We start from the raw sequence: 19906 nt of genomic DNA, 5'->3' as shown, positions 1-19906 counted from the left end.
AGCAACCAGGCACAGGCACCATCTCCCCTTCCCCTAGAACAGGATGCTGAGAATTTAACCCTGGAGGAGCCTGTAGTGTTTCTGTGGGGCCTGCAGGAAGAGAGCCACTACTGTTGGGGAGGGCTTTCTTAATGGGCAGAACTTGCCTTTAAGCATTGTGCCACTTAAAATACAGCCCCAGGCCTTTGGTGTGCTCCCAGGGGAAGCTGTGCAGGGGATTGGGGTAATAATTGCAGGGCAGAGCTGAGAGTGACAGCTAGGGCTGATGCCAGCGTCCCCAGGGAAGGGTAAAAGGACCCTTTCCGATCAAGTGAGGCACAGGCCAGCTCACCAGCCTGCCAGCAGAAGTGAAAGTGTTTCTTATGAACATGGACCAGCTCTTCCTGAAGGCACTGGGAACCTGTACATTGAGGGGTGAGGGAGTTGATGACCTTGATAGAGCTTTTTAGGCTGTAGCCAGCACTGAAAGGCTTTTTTTACTACAGTCACACACATCCAGTTACCGCAGAGAAGGTCCTGTAAGTAAGCAAAGCCCAGTTTTGCAGCCACAACACTGGACTTAGCTACTGAATAAAGAGTAACAGGACAGGAGACATATCCCTACAGCTTAAAAAAAAGTGACTTTATTCCATGACTGCTTTGAGACATTCATCAGTGGTGGCCCAGGAAGTGAAAACAAACACATACTGACTACAGTACCAGGACAGGAGCTGTTTTTAATGGAGACACATTGTTGATCACAATTTTATTTTGAAATCATGAGATGCCAGCAACAGAAGAGACTGAATCAGCAGGTCAGGGTGGACAAATACTTGATTGTAGCCACAGCTGTTGTCTACGGGCAGCAGCACTGAGTTACACAACAAGGCAACAGTTTCTCTTCTACCTTCCTAACAAAACTGCCAGGTAAGGCAAAGGATGGACAGCTACTGAACTGTGGTATAAACCATGCAAGAGGAACAAATGTGAGAGTAGGTGTGTAATAAATACTTGATGACCTTAGAGAAGAAGAAGGAGGAGAGACTCTCATTAAAAAAAAAAAAAAAAAAAGTATCTTCTTGCAAGACATTAAAGCTATTTTAAGTATTGTCACCACCACAGTGGGCAGTCCAGTCCAATAGTAACTAATTGGTATATGGATCAGTTTTAAAACAATATCCCTCTGCACATGAGAAGGTTTGAACAAATTTATCCTCTTGCTAAAGCTCTGGAGTTAAAGAAGTGATCAGTAATCAACATTTATTTCACACCTAGGCAGAACGGCTAAAACGGAAGACTATTGTTCAGCTTCTTCTTCAACGACTTCAATTCTGCGTGGCCCGTAGAGTAGAACATAAGCTATATGCCAGTCTCCACCCCCAGATAACCTCAAAATGTCTTCAGGTGTAACAATGCTGACTTTGTCGTCATCAAATTTAATCCATTCATCTGCAAGGAAAACAAGAGGATCATTTGTAAGTTAGGTACATAAAATCTAATTGCTCAACAGCCCCTCTGCTGAAAGGAGCTGTGAAGAGTTGTTAACAGGGCTGCAATGTGTTTATTTTTTTATTTTTTTTTACCTTGTTTCCTTTTAACCCAAGACACATAATGCCCAGAGGAACTTGATCTGCCTTGGTGAGTTAGCACTGCCTGCAGGTCGTAATAGCCGCAATTGTTAGAACCAATATCTGAAAGGGCAAGAAAAGGTGACGTTGAGTCCTACTTGAACAGCTGCCCTGCTTTTATCAGCTTGCAGACCAAAGATGCATCAGCCAGGCTGCAGCATTATAACTGTGTGTGTAAAACCCCAGCTACAGCACGGTACAAAACCACTGTGAATGAAAAGCAGCAGCTCTCAGCCAGGAGAGTCTCAGGACACTGACAATGTTGTTTGGTATTTCTTTCTCATGAAATAAATATACACCCATTAAGTATTACTGATGTAATGCACAGGGTGAGTGCTTTGGGCCTTCAGGCTCCAAGCCCCCTCAAAACTGAGGCAACACCAGCACCACCACAGCACTTTAAAAATCCCAGTTTAAGTTTTTGTTTTGATTTCAGCCTTCTACCACCCACTGGCAAAGCAGCCTGCAAAACAACTGCACATTGCATGCAAATGTCTTTTGATGTACCTGTCTTCTAGTATCACCAGCTTGTCAGATGGATGGCAATTAGGCCTTTCACTGTCGTAATGTTTGGTTTACCTAAATCTTTCCATTCCTGTCAGTCTTTGAAGATTAATTTTCAAAAGCATTTCAAAAGCATTAAAGAGACAGGGTTCTCAAAATATACCATCAGGTACACTTAAACACAAGTAAAGACAAAGTTACTTTAAAGTAGATTTGCTTCCCAGTACTCACCATCAGGAAAAGAAAATGGTTCATATTTAACTTCTTTCTGTGCACCATCACTTTTACTAGACTAAAAAAGAGAGTAAGTTGAATTAATGTGGAACAGTTTAATAAAAGCTCTAGCACAATCACATCAACTCCCAAGTCTCCATTCATTTAAATACATTTCTAAGTCTAAACATTTTTGTTCAACTTGAAAGTTCATTGCTGTATTTTTTAGGTGGACATACAAAAGCCTTATCTGAAGAAGACCAGTTTTAAAGCAAATATATAACCATTTTAGCACATACTGCCTGCAGTGTTCACCCACTGATTTATGGGTTTGTTTACGAAACAATTCTGCAACAGAAGATTTATTCCTTGGTGGGGGCTTGCTAGCAGCAGAAGTGGCAATAAGAAAATACCAGACTGACTCTGTGTGCCAATACATTCTGTTCAAAAATAGCACCCTCTCCTTGCTCCCATCTGTGTAAGAGGGGATGCAAGCCTTTTCTCAATGTCTAAAAGAATTTGCCAGGAGTTAGGCCAGGAAAAATACCAGCAAGCATTTTTAAAGTGGCTAAAACACTACAGTTTTAGCTCATTTATCTTAAAGACAGGGAAGTCAGTGTTAGGATCATGTAGACAGGATAAGACATTAAACCATTTTCCAAGTTTTTACAGATCTGATTTTAAGCTCACCAGTACATATACTCTTAATTTTTACCAGTCAGGCACATAGCAGTGTCTTGTACAACCCTTTCCAACTGCTGAGCAGGGAACAGCTTCCTACACTCCACTGCAGAAGGGAGCAGCCAGCAAACAGTAATATTTGAAGAGAATAATGTGTAACTTATAGAAAACCTTTAGGCATAGCACAGGTAAACAGAAGCACTACATTTTAACATATTTAATACACGCTGTCTGACTACAGCATTTAACGTTTCTCATCAAGCACACCCCTCCAAGCAGATACTGTATTTTCATATATAGGATAAATACAGGATAAAAAGATCAATACAAAGGAGTTTGCTATATAAGAAAATATTATATTTAAGGACATCAGTTTTTCTCTAGTCCTTATTAGTACCCCAGTTTCAGATGTATGAATTGGTGAAAGTGTCAGGAGACTTACATTCTTTGGCTGTTGGTTTACTTTTTTGTCTTCTAGATCTTTGAATTTTGATCGATAAGAAACCATTTTTTCCTGCAGGTCTGGCGTACACAGCTCATACACATCCAACATAAGAGGAAATTTGACATCCTAGGAAGTAAAAACCAAAGATTTATTAGCATGAGCTGGTACTCCACATTAAAGCATTCTCCCATGGGAGGACAACACAATCAAATTAAATGCAAGTCTCTTCAAGTCGATGGCAACCTGATCTAGAGGGATTCTGGTGACAGTACCGACCAAAAGGGCTACAATGCTTTCAACAGAAGAATGTCTAATTCAGTATAAACAAACCACTATGAATTATTACATTCAGCATAGACTAATAATTCATAAATCAGATTCTTTATTGTTAGCTGTCATACTTTTACACTACAGAAATACCTATACAGACCTAAGGGAAAAGGAAAAAGAGGCAGGCACGTAGATTGACTACCCAGGCAAAAATGTCAATTTGTGCTGTCTAAACGATCTTCTGAAAGAGTTAACATGTACCTTCAATCTCTATTTCCTTTCTTCCTCTTGTAAGGAAGGAGCATCTATCATGATGCTCCTCAGGCAGCCTATGAGGTCTGTCAGCCATGGCCAACAGAAAGCAAACACAGAACATTCAGCTGTTTGCAGCTGGTTCCTGCATTTGTCCAGCAGAAAGCCAGAAAATTTAAATAACTAATACAGGAAGTGTTTGACAGCACAAACATCTCCCATCAACATTAGAACATGTTCAGAGTTTGAAACTCCTTAGTTAAACATGCTTCACAGAACCATGGATGAGAAAAGACCAGAAAACATCTTGTTTACTGTTACCCTGTAATATTGGCAGTACTGGGGCAAATTCACTTCTGCCCCTCACCTCCTTCCTCAGTCTATTTTGGGCAGTGTAGTTTGCCACACACCATCACAACTGGGAACAAAACTACTTCGTACTTGAGCAAGGACACTGCACTGTGAATGTTTTTAAATGCAATTTAAAAGCGAACAATTTACTAAGTAGTCTTCAAGTCCCCGTTGTCTACCTTTAATAAAAACTCACAGAAAACATAAAGAGGAATAAACTTAAGCAGAAAACTTACCTTAAGAACTTTTGCATTCACAGATTCTTTCTCTTTGTAAAAAAATCTAACCATCTGAATAGTCAGGTACGCTGGCAAGCGACTAATTTTGGACTACAAAAAAAAAATTAGAAAAAATATTACTATTATTAAAACTATTCAAATATTCACAGATTTATATACTTTTTTTTTACCTTAAACACTGATTACCCTAAATTACAGCCTATTCTGGGAATGTATTTGTACACAAACCCACATGAATAAAACAAGGTCTCCTTTTTTGAAGCTCTGTCTTAAACTTCTTGGTAGTGGATACTCAGATGCTTTATAAACATAAATCACACGGTGTTCCAGCAATAACTTTGTGGTTTAGAACAAAAAACTGACAATTAAAAGAATCATAAAGAGCAATGAAAGTACCACTCACAGATTTGATATAGAGTGCATTTCTCTGCAGCGTTGGAGAGAGTTTGGTGATTTCCTCCTGAAGACGCTGTTACAAGAAAAAGAAGTAACACATGTTCATCATAAAACAAAGCTTAGAGAAATGCACAACAGGGGTAAACAAACCATAAATTAAATCTTGTTCTGCCAGTCTCTTCTGTTGCTGTCAGCCATTACAACACACAAGATTTTGAAATTCCTTGGCAGAAAGGACCATGCCCATTCATTCTCCCAGCTCCAGGCTCATTCCTGAGCCCTGACAACACTGAGGCTCTCTCTGCAGAAACTTTTGCTCCACAGGAGTAAAACTCACCCTTGGATATTATTACGAATTGTGTCTGGACTTGGTTACATACGTATCATATCATGCTTGGAATACAACTGAAGAAAATCTGAAGTTTCCTGTGAGTAGAATATTTGCACATTTCTCAGCTCTCAAGGAGCCAGAGCTGCATCTAAAGTGACAGCTGGTGTCTCCTAACAAAATTCCAGGAAGGACCATCTTGGCTCTTAGTGTTGCAACTCCCTTGCTCCAGGCAACCCAGCATAACGATTGTAGTTGGTTTTTTTGTTTGTTTGTTTTTAATTTGTGAGCATTAGCTATTTTATTCTACTTTCCCTTCTAAATTCTGTTAGGGGGAAAAAAAAGAAAAAAAAAAAAAACAAAGAGAACAAGATCATCTGAGAATCATGCAACTTGGCTTTAGTCCTGTACAAACCAGATCACTGTCCTAGTCTTACACAGTTTCTACAAAGGTTTTGCAGTAGCTCCTCTCTTCCTATCCTTTCTACTTCAGACTCACCAAAAAGCCCTTATATATATAAAAAGCCCATATATATATATATATATACACACATATATATATATGTAAATATAAAGCACAGACTACCCTAAGGAGTTCTACTTTAAAAAAGTTTGAGAAGTATGTTGTCTGATGGAAAATAACACCCACTTCAAAATCTGCAAAATCAAATTTAGTTGTTAGATCATCGGGGGGTTAATTAGGAACCAAAATGCCATCCCCTTTTCAAGCTGACTTTTGGACCTTTTGGGAACTGATTGCTGCATACATCATGATCCTGCTCAGTCTGGAGTGAAACCCAGCTGCACAAACAAGTAGCAAACTGCCTTGCACTTGGTTACCTGCATGGGGAACACCATGTCAAGAAAACACTCTGCTGAAGTCTGCTTGACATTAACATGCAATTCCCTTTCACACCCATCTTCGCAATGATCACCAAAAGGACCCCTGAAACTTTGTAAAAAGCTTGGATAGCAGATGCCAATTTCAAATCACGGATTAAACACAATTCAAATTAAGTGTATTTAGGTCACTTAGAATTTCAGTTGAAAAATACGCAGGCCATTTAGAATTTCAATTCAATAAAAGTTGCAATAGCTTACCAATTTTAGTCCTGTAAACAGGTATTTCACTTCTTGATTAATAAAGCAGCTAAGCTGAAGGAGATTCTCCTTTCCTTTAGTTACTTCTTCTTCTTCGGCTTCTGTACATTTCATGCTTCACAAAATTAAGGAAAACCATCACGCACCAAGAGCTGAACTACTCTCTAGTGAAAAGAACATGCCAAGCAGCACAGTAATTTAGGTAATGCTGTGCTTGTGCAGACAGGACTTTTACTTCTCATAATACAAAAAAGATTTGAAGGAGCCTTTCCTTCAGACCAATCTGTTCCTTTTGGCTAAGGACAAAGGGCAGCAGAGGCAGCCAGCACACCAAAAAAAGTAAAATACATCTTGGATCACCGTTTAAGCTGAGGCCGGCTTTTTCTTTCTTCCTCCCCATCACCACCCAACCCCCAGGACACAGAACACATTAACTGGCTGCTAACACCCAGTTACAAAGCCCTCCTGCACCATTACACTCCACTGTTGTTTATGATGAATGAAGTTCTTCTATTGCTGCTGCTGGCCAGATTTCCTGTTTCTTTCACAGAGCCTCCTTTCTCTGCCTTGAATCTGTGCTCATCACTAAAATGAAATTAATTCCTTCACTATTTTCTACACATTCCTTTCAATGGTTCTGTCTGTCCTCTCCTCTTTTCATAGCTCTACCCCAATGCTTTTCTCTTATCCATCTCCTTCCAACCAGGTATTTTTCTGACTGCAGCTATTCTACAAATGCTGCTGTAATCACACTTTGAAAGTCTCCAACTCTTCTAACAAGTCTTCTTGCTGATACTGGTCTATGGCCAATGCATCATTCCTCTTAGCTACGCATTCCAAGACTCCCAACTATTTTAAAGATAACAAATGTCACGGTAGAGGGAGAGAGATGCATGATTCTTACCTTAAAAAAGGCTTTTATTCCTCATTACTACCAAGCTCTGAGATACAGTACCTCCTCTAAGGGGATGATTCCTTATTTCAGACAAGCAAAATGCATGGTGCATAATTCTTTCTAAAAGTGGTGCTCAGTTTGATGACAGCAAGGATTTTGGGGTGGAGGAATGGAAAGAGTAATACTTGCCATGAGATGTGTGCCCCATGTGGTCATACCCTCTTTTTCTTACCTACTAGAAAGTTGTCAGCTGCATTTGTTTCTTAAGAAATAAATTAAGTGTATGAATACAACAGTGGACACCTAATTTACTTCTTAAGAAACCAATCAAGCTACCTTTCGTGCATCTTTAGTACATCAGGTATGTCAGCAACACACCCTTACAATCTAAAAAAGCCGATTTAGGACAACAATTACTTTTAGTTGGATAAAGCATCTCAGCATCCTTGAAGCTGGTAAGTACCAATCTTCTCTGGGGAGGAAATCTGCTATTGAACTTCAACAAGGGGGGTTTCTTTCTGTAAATTCCCATTACCATTCTTTCTCCCGACATCATCCTCTCTCTCAAAGCACCTTAACTTTAAGTTCTGTGTACTCCTGCACAACATCATGACCCTCTTCCCCAACCTACTCCTTCATTTTCCATACTATTCTGAACAATGCTTTTCATCCTCCCTGAACTCAGCTGCTGACGTGTGAAATCATCATTGTTTATGTCTTGCCTTAGTATTTAGGATACGCTGTTTCAAATTCAATGCTGAAGAACTGATCAATTAAACTCTTCTTTTTAGTGGATGCTGCTGTAGCTCCAGATTCTGTCTGTAAAACAAAATCTCTTGTGATGTAACTTTAAATACAATGTAAATACAGTCTTCTCTACAGAAAAATTAACCCCATTTACTTAAAATCTTTAAAGCCTATTCCTTCATCTTTCTATAGGTGCATTTTCTCCTAGTCAATCTTTTTACACAGCATAAAATTTTCAAAATAAATACACTTACAACATGCTGTTAAAAACCAACCTGAAGCACACTAACAAGCAAGATCAAAAACTCACAAACCCCTGGCCCCCCAACTTAAATCTATCTTAAGTTTCAGGATAGTCTTCCAAGGCTCTGCCAAGACTCTCCAGAAAACAGTTTACAGAGAAAAGAGAAAGCTGTTCTGGTAAAATCTCCTGAAAAACTTTCAGCAATTTCTTGTATCAGGTTGATTCGGTTAGCTGTCTGTTTGAAACAGTTCAAGTTAAAACTGTAGCACAACTTTTTTCAGAAAAAAAAGCTCTTATGTGCTAAATTCACAGGGTATTACATATGTGAGTGGGGGTCACCACCAGCTTGGTCCAACATTGCCTCAAAATGCCCAAAGGGAAGGTTTTCCTTTGACACACTCCACAGCATTGCTGACAGGACCATGGCAGCATTATGCTGACCAGACACATCAGAAAGTAATTTCACACATTGGACTCCAGAGACACGTTAAAGAGCTCACAAACAGACGATACTTAACATATGTGAAATACTATAAATCCTTATTCTGGCTAGAGTTAGACTACAATTACCTCCATAACTGTATCACCTTCTATGCCTTCCAGCTTCTGCTGTAGTACCCTCATCATCTGCACCCAGCACTCATTGGCATCCTAGAAAGGAACACAATATTAAATCTGACTACTAGCACCATGTTTCAGTAACATTAAACCCATCAACTATAAAGCCAAATGTGAGCATTCCTTAACTAAGAATTTCTCCCAAATCCACCATGCATTCTCAAAACTAGCACGCGGTATCACGTTCAACTTCTATACAACCTTCCTCCAGAAAAACCACCCCACTTTACAGAGGGCAATTATTTTCACAAAAGAAGGAAAGTCTTAAAATGTTCTTGTTCTTAACTTCCAACATACTACAGGATTTTAAACAATAAGCTAATAATTGGTGTTTACCTGTTGAAGGTACTGGCCTTGATCACCTTTCTCTGCAAACTGTGGGAAGGCCATATGTAAGAACTGCAGGAGAATGATAGGTGGGATACTGGAGGAAGTTTTATCCATGGAATCAAACAAGTCTCTAAGAGCTTGAAGAAAAAGTAAGTGAATGCTTTGAGAAGTGCAAAAACAATTCAAACATGGCAGAAGTGTAAAAAGAATTGTAAACCAGCAGCAACATTTAAAGACTGATCATTTAACAGTGTCCAGTTTGATCTTTCCAAAGCAGGACCAAATTTTCTAGGTGACATAACAGGTGCACCTAAGATCTCCTTTGTGAACACAACTTTGAAAGCATAAAGGTGGCAATGCTGAGAATCTGACACATAATGCCTTGTCTTTCCTGGCAACTAACAGGAAAAAAAAACCTGAACAATTAAGATTTCATTTGGAACACATCTCAAGAATGTTCTCACAAGAGAAACCAGAAGGCATTTACAATCTACCCTCTAGAGCATTTAAATTTCACCAGCTACTAGGAAAAAAAAAAAAAAAACAACAAAACTTTAATAAAATATCTAGGCAATATCCATGCTTAAGACCCAGGAAAACAAGTATGTGTATGCATATGTGCAGAGAGCTCACAACTATGTGCAATCCAATGAATGACACTGACTGCATGACAACACACATGGCTTTCTTTTTTGTTCCACACTCCAGCATATGTCTCATCTACCCAAGTTACAGCATTTTAAATCCAGGGATCACTTCAAAGGCACCTGTTAATCCTCACAACAACCCTGTGAGGTAGGCAACAATCTGCATGGTCACTAATTTACAAGTGAAGAGACTAATGAATTGTTCTCTGAAGTGAATATAGGCAAGATTACAGGGAACCAAGGTCAGGTGCTTCCTCTTTCAGAAAAGTCTTCACTGACCTTAATAAGAGGTGCAACTGATATGACACAGCAATTAAAAAAAAATGCCATAAGTGTCATGCAGGAGTTCCTGAACAGCTCAGCACCCAAGAATTAACTACAAATTACTTAAACTATTAAAATACCTAAGAAGCAGAGCTGTCACCTTAAAAAGAAAACAAGGGACACGAAGTAAAGGCAGTGAAAAGGGGAGGGGCAGGCATGGCTGTATAGAGTAACCATTGAACTTACCACCCCAAAATTCGATCAGCAGGCATACCCACAAACTGGACCTTTCCTTCCTTATATTGTTTTGTTTTTCCTTAAATGGACTGGTAGAAATCCCAGTGTCCTGGCCCAGCATCTTAGTGGGGCAATGAAATAGAGTAAAAAAAGAAAAAGCGGACAAGTAGTACCCTTGTTCAAGTGTAAGGGGTCTAACTAGAACTCTAGTTAGAGCTTGAAGATACGGGGCCACCGTGAGCTCCCACAGTGTGAGCACCCAGACCACCACAATTTTGAAGACCCTCCTTTCCATTCCAGTTATGAAATCTGGATCTTTAGGGCAAAGGCTAAGACCACTGATAAAGCATCAGCTTCCACACCGTAACAATAATGCTCAGCCAATAAATCATATTAAAAAATACCAATGAAATGCATATCCCAGGATTATGGCGTTAGCCTACCACTACGTGCAACACAGAACTAAAATATTTCTACACAAAGCGATCAAATCAACAGATGGATGGATGGAATCTGCTTTAGGAAGTTCCAATTACCTCATGGCTACATGTAAAACATTTAAGAGATACAAACTGCTCTATCTAAGCCTAGAACACACTTAAAAGTATCTTTTCCCTAGCCTGCAGCCCTACAATGCGCAGAGATAAAGGCTTTGCAGGCAGGGGCAGAATAACCCTTAAAGACAGGATGAATCCTCCAGTGCCAGCAGATCTGACATTGCTAAGGCATATGCACTAAAGAACAACACATGGAGTTCTAACTGCAAATTTCATCTGCAGTTAGCAGGAAACCACGCACTTGTCTAAAGCCCTGTTTTCTACTCTAAACACCAACCTGCAGTAATGTATTGAGCAGAGGCCATTTCTCCTGAAGCTCTTAAGGCACCACCATACCTAAAAGGGAAGAAAAATAATTTGCATGCAATTCAACAGGAACAGGAACGACAGTCGGGTCTTTGAGGCAGGCAGCAGCTAGATTCATTTAAAGGAAATCTATCACCAAGCCAGAAGTAACCAAAGATAAGATTCACTCACATTTACCTCGAAGTTTCAGCTATTTTGCAAGCATGGAAGCAAATAAAACTGGCATCTTTCAGACAGCAAGAAAAGGCGGACCAAAGAAGTCTGGCTACATCACTGCTGCTTCCCTAATCCTTTTGCCTCAAAGACTCATTTTATTTTTAAAGAAACTGAGAAAGTCTGAACAAAAAGCTATCCCACTTCTGAAACATTTGCCATGGCTTCTTCAGATACACAGAAAAAACCAGAAATGGTGGGCAGGCTTGCTTCCTCCCTCCACAGCAGAAGCACAACAGCGAGAGGTGAGATATTTTCTTGGGGAAGTCTTTCCTACACTGAAAAGGTGTGGGAGTTCACCTACATGACAAGAACTCACCACTCTTCTTTGAATTCTTAACTTAGCAGTTGGATGAGGAACAGATGGACTCCCCAGAGCCTTCCAGCAAAAGGAGGGTCTCACACATTCTCTAGTCTTGGACAGAAATTCTGACCATTGCTAGATGACGAGCAGGAAACTTTCACCTGACAGGATACAGAACAGGGAGGAGCTCCCTGGGGAGACCAGTGGAGCAGGCTGAGAGGAGAGAAGCTGTAATATCCTTCCCAAGAGAGTCCTTTCACATCTCTCCCTACAGGGTGCCATGCACCCTATAGACTTCCATGCTGTCATCAAGCATGGAAGACCAAAAAAAGGCTAAATCTCCAGGGAAAAACAGAGCTTGAATCCGAGTGTGAATCTGACTTCCCACAGACAACACGGCCACATCTTGTATTGCAGTCTGCCAGTTTCACAGGCTACATTTTGTCTTTTGGTATGTTATATTTGTCAAATATTCTGATTCAGTGCAGTAACTCAAGACAGTCTTTCACATGGAAATAGACAGACTTTCCAAAAATGACAACACAGCGTCAATAGAGACCCTGAAATCAAATTTCTGTACCTCACAAATAGTTCTCTGTGCTTAATAATTAAGGCTCACCTGCTAACAGAATGAAAAACTATTTATAACTACTTAAATAACAAGTGATTACAGTAATACAGAATATACAGCTGGGTACCACAGAATCAAGAAAGCAGTGTATTTTAAAGGAATTAAATTAACCCTAAGATGGCAATAATGCTCTACCTAATTCTCACTTTTTAAAAATACTCATCGTTTTCCCATTACAATTCATCTGGAGGACAAATTCAGGCCACATTGGCAGGTATTCTTTTTTCCTTCAATATTCGTAACTTACGAGTTTCTTATTTATTCCTTACCAAAAAAACCCAACCAACCAACCAAAAAAAAAAGCCAAAAAACCCACTGGCTATATTCACATTTCAGTCTAGAATAACAAAAACAAACAAAACCCCCCAGAAATCTACAATCAGAACAAATTACCAAATAAAACAAAATTCCATGAAGGCATGTCTTAGAACTTCCTGCCATATCTACAAGTAGCATATATCAGAATTTCACAGCTGAAAATACTGTGCAGCAGAACCATTGCAAGAAATATTCCTCAAAGGAGAAGGACTCCCATATGAGTCTTTTATGCAGAACAGGACCATAAAAACTATCAGCAAAAAAACAGGGTTAAGAGTTCAGTAGCTTGATTTAGAATTTTAAACTGATCTTGATAGGAACTGCTTTCCAGCTAAGCAAAACACATTCGCTCTATTAAAAGCCAGTTCCAAGAAACACAAAGCCCTAACTTCTTTATTATAGCACAGACTAACACAGCCACAGGATAAACTTTAATTGATCATTATGTTAATCCTGAATAGACCTAAAGAGTAACAGATTGTTATGATAATCCATACCAGCATTAAGATGACCTTTCTGCAAAATATCTACTTCATAAGCTAAAGAAAACATTTTAGTCACGGTATTTTTGTCCTGAATCCTACCTTTTAAGGGCCTCTTTCACTTCTGGCACTGAGCGGATACACTGAACCGTAGCATTCATGTAGCAAGTGTTGCCAAGGTTTGTCAATCCACATGGCAATTCCATCTACCAAAAAAATTCACAAGGGTGCTTGAAGGTCAGAGAGATGTGGCAACCGTTTTTGTGCAAGTGCTAGAACGTGACATCAACTTCCAGGCAAATGAATTATGCATAAAACCTGGAATATTCCATCTAACTTCATGAGACTTTCCAGATCCACTTTATGATTATCATTACACCATTTGACACTTTTAGGGAACATTCAGGAATGCTCTGGGGGTTTTTCTGTGCATGTTTAATTTAATGAACATATTCTTCAAGCATGCAGTCATTCAGAAAGTTCAATTATAATCCCATTCAAGTTTTGACCTTAAAATTCTATTTCCGTGAAATTTCCACATGAACGCATTTGTACAAAACACTGATGTTTTAATTAAAATCAGTTTTCAGTAAAACTCTGAAAATTATGGAGTTCAGAGTTGAAAACAAAAGCATTGTTTAAACTCCTCTCCAGAAATTTGCAACAGATCATTAACTTGATCTTTTCAGACAACTTGTGAATTTCTAAAGTTTTGGCCAATGTGAAGGCCAACAGGCAGCTAACCAGGTTCAGAAATAACTATAAATCACCATATAATAGATTTTTTTTTTTTTTTTAAATCCTGAATACTTAAGATATTTGCCAGGGAAAAACACATAGTTTAATGAAACTGAAGTAGTACTGCATACCAATACCAACAGATTATTTTAGGAAGAGAGGACTCATTTAGAATATCTCACAAGTGAATACATGCACTGCAGACAAATGAATTTTGATGTATAACAAAACCTCCACGTGACCAACTTTTTCAAAATGTTATCTGACAGTGAATCACCTCCTTGCTTGCCTCTCAGTTATCTCAATGTCTGTGTATAGGGTTACTCAAAAATACATAAATATCCTTCACCTGCAGCTAGCTGGGAAAGCACTGAATCCTGAAGCACAAACCAGTGCTAAACTACAGATCCTTTTTCATACAGACATGCATTAAAGTTTTCCTGTTCTGCATGCACAGCTGATAACGACTGTGCAACTGTAAAGTATGACAAAGCTTGCGGCTCAGATGACTGGTGAGAAAATTAAGCCTTTTAAGTTGTAAAAAGAGGAAATGCAGGAGTTACTGCATGAAGAAAATAATAGATTAATTATGCTCTTTCAGACTTTACTTCCACAATGCAAAATACGTGTGTCAAACTTATTTTCATTTTTCAAAAAGCTGACCTAATACTAGTAACACGGACAAACAAAACCCCAAATATACCTCACCCCAAAACAAGCCCTAGTCTCTCCTCTCAGATATGAAAGAGGCAGGAAATAATTTTCCATACCTAACAGGCCTTGTTTAGACCAAGTACTGGACACTGATGCAGCAAGGACAATACAACTTTATCTTTAAAGACATCAGCAATGCAATTTTTAGAAAATCTACTAAGCTGCCTGTTCAAAGGAAAAACAGCACTAATTGTATGACTTCTTTTCACTGCTCCCAGTTCGGTCATCAATGTAAATTTGTGATTCTTGGTGAAGATGCTAAACAGATATTGCAGTTCCAAAGCTCACTCTTAAGCAACTGCAAGTATTGAACAACTTGCCATTGCTCAAAGATTTACAAGAACTCAAAGTTGGAAACGTGCTTACGGCCGAAGCCAACTGCTCCTCCGTCATGTCCTCCACGAAGACGGGTCGAGCAATCGGCTCTTCTGGGAGCGCGTCTGCAGAACCCATCATTAGCAAGGTCATCCCCTTGAAACACAGTAAAAGCAGCAATGAATACCTAAGGACAGTTATTTCCACTCAAACCCTTAAGCTCTCAGCACACTTCAGCTATTTCCCCAAAAATAAAGACGGTCTTTCATTTAACAGAACCAACGCTGCAGTACCGTGACGTTAGGGTGTACCTCAATTCCTCATATCTTGGAAGCACCTGTCGAGAACAACTCCACAGAATTATCCATGCTAGATGTTTCCACTGAAATATTTGGTGAGGCTGCTGAGCTTGCCTGGCAAGTTCTGGGTTAAACTAGTTGAAAAGTGAAAAATAACCTATACTACCACATCAGTTTAGAAATGAGAACTAACATTTAAGGGGTAAAAAAAAAAAAAAGGCCAAACAGGTTTCCATGCTTGCTGAACTAGCATAATATGAAAAGGAGTCTTTCAGCATTCAACAGGAACACATCTGCACAATAAGATCTGTCAAAGAAGGAGAAAATTACTATCTGGAGCCTTAAAACACACAGTGCTAAGGAAAAAGATGAACAACAGAATGAAGAGAAACTGCTTTGACAGTGTAAATAAATCCCTAGAACTAGTTACAAGGGTAAGAACAATGCTACCTAATTCAATCTGCCCAGTGAAGAACTGGAGTAAAACCTGTTAACAGCTGTTACAAGATGTCAGAAGTACAGCAATGAAATGACACAAAAAAACCCCTCCAACAAAAACCTGTGGGATACCCTGATGCAGTATTATATAGGCAAGCAACACAAACACATTCGCTTTCTGTTTTCTTTTTGAACCAGCCAAAGGCATGAATTACCATTACTAAGGGCTTTGTTTAAAAACAGCAGCTATTTAACACAGGAGAGCACATTCCAGCAGGTTGGTGAAAAAGGACGTAAGTGGAGGTGTAACTTCAGCATCATCAACACATTTGTCTCTGCTGGGGATGTGCAAGGACAAAGGTCTGCAGACAGTGCCCAGGTTCACAAGCTCTCTCTAAATAACATCCCTTATTTTTATGGTCACAGATACGACAACACTGCTCTGACCCAGAACATTTCTTGTATGAAAGAAATAAATATATGCCCCCAAGCACTCCAGAGAAGATGGAATGATTTCCTTACTGATGCAAAAAACCCCTTCTTTTATAAATCATTGGTGAGACCTTTCTCAGCATGCTTACATAAGACATCTATAAAATTATTTTTCATCAAGGTATGACTTTTTAAGAAAGCACTGCCCATTCAAACAGAAATATTAAGCACTTTCAAGTCTTTCTTTAAATGCCAAAATGAAAAATCGGAATAGTAAAATTTATTTACTGCTCAGAACTTACATTCTTTATTTTTAGGTTCCCCCAGTCATCATCCTGTGAATTAAAATAAAAGACAAGTTAATCATCTTGTAGCAAGATATTGTAGCACGTATTTTCATTACTATTAACCACATTTCTAAATATACAATTGTGTTTCATCCAAGATTACATAATATTAACTATTTACATGCTACCAAGTCTTATCTGACTAAAATAAAAAGCAGTCAGGTTATGTTTTCAATAAGGTTACTCATGTGTTGTTCAACACTGCTTAAATGTAAACAACTTTTTGCAGCAAAATCACATATCTCATAACACCAGTAAGGTTTCAGCAGAAAAGCACCAGAGAAACTTCTCTTAAACAAGTTAGAAAGAAAAAACTTGCATTTAGATTCTGAACATAAAAAAGTAACAAAAAAAACTTCCCACCAAGCTGTGTTTTGTATAAACGAGATAAGAAGTGCAGTCAGTTAACACGTACAACCAAAGATCTTCTGGAGGAACACCCAGAAATATGGTCATTGTTCATCTTAACACACAACCAAGTTAGACATAATATAAAAAATTGATTTCTACCTTCAGAGTTCCTCCTTTAACCATAACCTTCTGTCTAGCTGGCTGAACTCCAGTCAGTGCAAATAACTGGGCTTTGAAGACCATTGGAGGTTCGTCGGTGTTCAGCTCCACGCCATCGAATTTCTCTTTTCCCCATTTCACATTAACTGCAAACAAAATGTTTTGAAACTTGATTATTTCCTAATACCCAAGAATGCAAGACTTCATACTGTCTCAAAACATTCTGTTTTCAAGTCTTAAAATTGTCAATAACGAAGCTAGGGAACACCTTTACTCTATAGGGCACCTCATCCATCAGAACACACCACTTCCAACAGGTCTAAAAACACCCTACAAAACCACTGAAGTAACACATATACCGAGAAACTCTGCAAGCAGTAAGTGTATCTAACAGCATCAGAAACCCTTTAGCAGGTCTTCACAAAAGTGGTTTGGAACTAGCTCTCTCATTCTCTTGGCACTGCTTGCTGCAAACAACTGAACCTTCTGGAGGAAGTTCAGAGGTGCGATTCCAGCTCAGTTATCCGCAGCATTTCCGTTCTCCTTCAGAGGGAAACAATATAGTGCTCTCTAAAAGCGAGGCTATTGACCCCAGTAAAGGTGCAGGACTGGAATCAAGAAGAGAAGGGAAATTTGGTCACACAAAATGTAAAAAACCTCAGTGCTGGAAATGGGACCACCAGCAGACACAGGAGGCAGAATGGCACAATGCAATGGTAACTTCACTTGGGTGAGGTTAGTAATGACCAGGAGCTGACAAAAAAAAATGCCTGGAATAAGCTGTGTGCCTCTACAGAACAGTGACACACCTTTGGCCACTTCCAAGAACTAAGGTAAGTACATAAGGCTTCCTTAGCAAGCTGAGATTTTACTGAAAATCTGTAAAATACAGCAAGCAGCAATGTCCTACATGCACAGTAAGCAGCTGAAACACCAGACTTTAGAAAAGCCACATCCTCCTACCTGTGCTTTGATTTGACACAAATATATTACAGCAACCATACCTCTTGAAAACACAGAACTCTTAGAAGTCATGATTTTGAAAACCATTCCAAAAAGGTTCAGATTTCAGATGTATACAATGCTTGTGATGCATAATATTACACAATAATCAAAAGCAAGTCTAAATGAGTTAGACTAAATTAATCTACAAAGGAAATCAAATTACTGACTTTTCAATATTTCTAATAGAAAGCATCTTCTATTTTGCCCAACATTCTGATTTTTTTTTAAAAAAACACATTTATTATTTTGCATATTTAAGACCAACAAAGCACAAGGCTTTTTCCATTTTCCAGGAAGACAACCCACTCAAGTCACTGAACGAGTCAGCTGCACACTTCTGAGTTTTGAATTTTTGAACAGTCATGCATCCACTGCTAAATAAGGAGAGAAGACAGCAATTATTAATCTGTAGTGCCACTGGTTTTGACAACGCAGCACTCAAGAGGAAGAATGGAAGAGCATGAGTGTCTTCTCTTCAGAGACTGCAACCAAGAAAATATTTTCGTGGAAAATAAAAGAGAAACTCGTCATTTGAAAACCATGGAAAGTAAGAAAAAGGAAGGACATATTTTCCCTGCTGATCGAAAAACACAGCACATACACTTCACAGAACAGATCAGATGGGAAGGGACCACAGAGGGTCACCTCGTGCAACCTCACCGCTCGAGCAGGGCCACCCCGCAGCACAAGCCACAGGATGGTGCCCAGGCCATTCCTGAATACCTTCAATGAGGGAGATGCCACTAGATTTGGATGAGTTCAGGAAAAATCCTGTGGTACCGACATAGAACACCAGTTTGCTAACCACAGCCGAAATAGTGGACAAACTGTGTACTGAGGCTGCATACAACCTACAAACAGGCCGCGTCTGTGAGATATTATCAAGGCAGTAACTGGCCCCAGAAGTGTCACTGGAGGTTTTGTTCTTTTAGTCTTCCACGGAAGACTTTCCTCACAGAAAGAAGGGCCAGCAGCACGAAGTATAATTTAAGAAAGCTTTAACTTTAGGTTTAGGCTAGACACCAGGAAGAATTTCTTCACGGAAAGGGTGATTAGACATCGAAATGGGCTGCCCAGGGAGGTGCTGGAGCCACCGGGCCTGGCGGTGTCTAAGAAAGGACTGGACGAGGCACTCAGCGCCCTGGTCTGGTTGACATGGTGGTGACTGGTCAAAGGTTGGACCTGGGGTTTTCCAAGCCAGCGGAGTCCGCAGGATACAATGGATTCCAAGGAGCGGAGGCAGACACACCTGGAAGGCGCAGATGCAGAGCTCTGGCTCACCAGAGGGACAGCACCACTCCCCTTCCAGCAGAAAGCCAGAGCAAACCGGGACAGGGCAGTGCCGAGGCTCGGCGGCCCGCGACTGACACCCGCCATCCCACCAGCAGCGCCAGGCCAACACCGCCTCCCTTCCTTCCTTCCTTCTCTCCCCTCCCTGCTCCGCCGCCCGGGCCGCGCCTCCCGGGGCGCTGCCGCCGCCGGCCCGGCCGGGATGGGGCGGGCGCGCACGTGCGAGGCGCCTCCCGCTCCCGCTCCCGCTCCCGCCGGGCACCGCCCGCCCGCTCCCGGCCAGGGCCCGGCGGGAGGGGCGCGGCGCCGCGCTCACCTGAGAACAGCGGCATGGCGGAGCGAAGCGTCCCGGGCGCGGGGCGGCGGGCGCGGCGCTGGCGGGGCGGGCGGGCGCGGGCGGGCGGCGGCGGCGGCGGCGGGTCCCGGCCCCGCTCGGGGTCTCATTCAAACCAGCCCCCGGGATGACGCTGCAAGCGCGGCCGCTCGGCGGAAGCGGGGCGGGAGCGCTGCGCGCGCAGCGCCGGAACGGGCGGGGCCGGCGGCGGGAGCGGGCTGGGAGCGGGAGCGGGAGCGGGAGCGGGAGCGGGGTGATCCTGCGGGCCGTGGGCAGGGCCGCCGCAGGGGAGCGGGCCAGAGCC

At 40.8% G+C, this 19906-nt stretch overlaps 1 protein-coding gene across 2 annotated transcripts; it reads right to left on the bottom strand.

Annotated features, from left to right (window-relative positions):
- Nucleotides 1-601: 601 nt before the first annotated feature.
- USP14 (ubiquitin specific peptidase 14) lies at nt 602-19652 on the bottom strand. Of its 2 annotated transcripts, none has more exons than XM_040083368.2 (16): nt 19585-19652; nt 16974-17119; nt 16419-16451; nt 14999-15103; nt 13283-13386; nt 11204-11262; nt 9228-9358; nt 8844-8924; nt 8022-8101; nt 6388-6502; nt 4966-5031; nt 4560-4652; nt 3448-3576; nt 2343-2403; nt 1563-1670; nt 602-1428 (listed from the first exon to the last, which is right to left on the bottom strand). In XM_040083368.2, exons 1-16 carry the CDS (start codon nt 19598-19600, stop codon nt 1277-1279), a joined length of 1479 nt encoding a protein of 492 aa, XP_039939302.1. In that variant the 5' UTR covers nt 19601-19652; the 3' UTR covers nt 602-1276. The 2 variants fall into 2 exon arrangements, with proteins under 2 accessions (XP_039939302.1, XP_039939293.1); XM_040083359.1 differs by lacking the exon at nt 19585-19652 and adding an exon at nt 17978-18021.
- Between the last annotated feature and the right edge of the window lie 254 nt (nt 19653-19906).

This window comes from Hirundo rustica, chromosome 1 (genome assembly GCF_015227805.2).
Source record: "Hirundo rustica isolate bHirRus1 chromosome 1, bHirRus1.pri.v3, whole genome shotgun sequence".
Taxonomy (NCBI): domain Eukaryota; kingdom Metazoa; phylum Chordata; class Aves; order Passeriformes; family Hirundinidae; genus Hirundo; species Hirundo rustica.
This window is presented reverse-complemented; position numbering and strand designations above follow the sequence as displayed.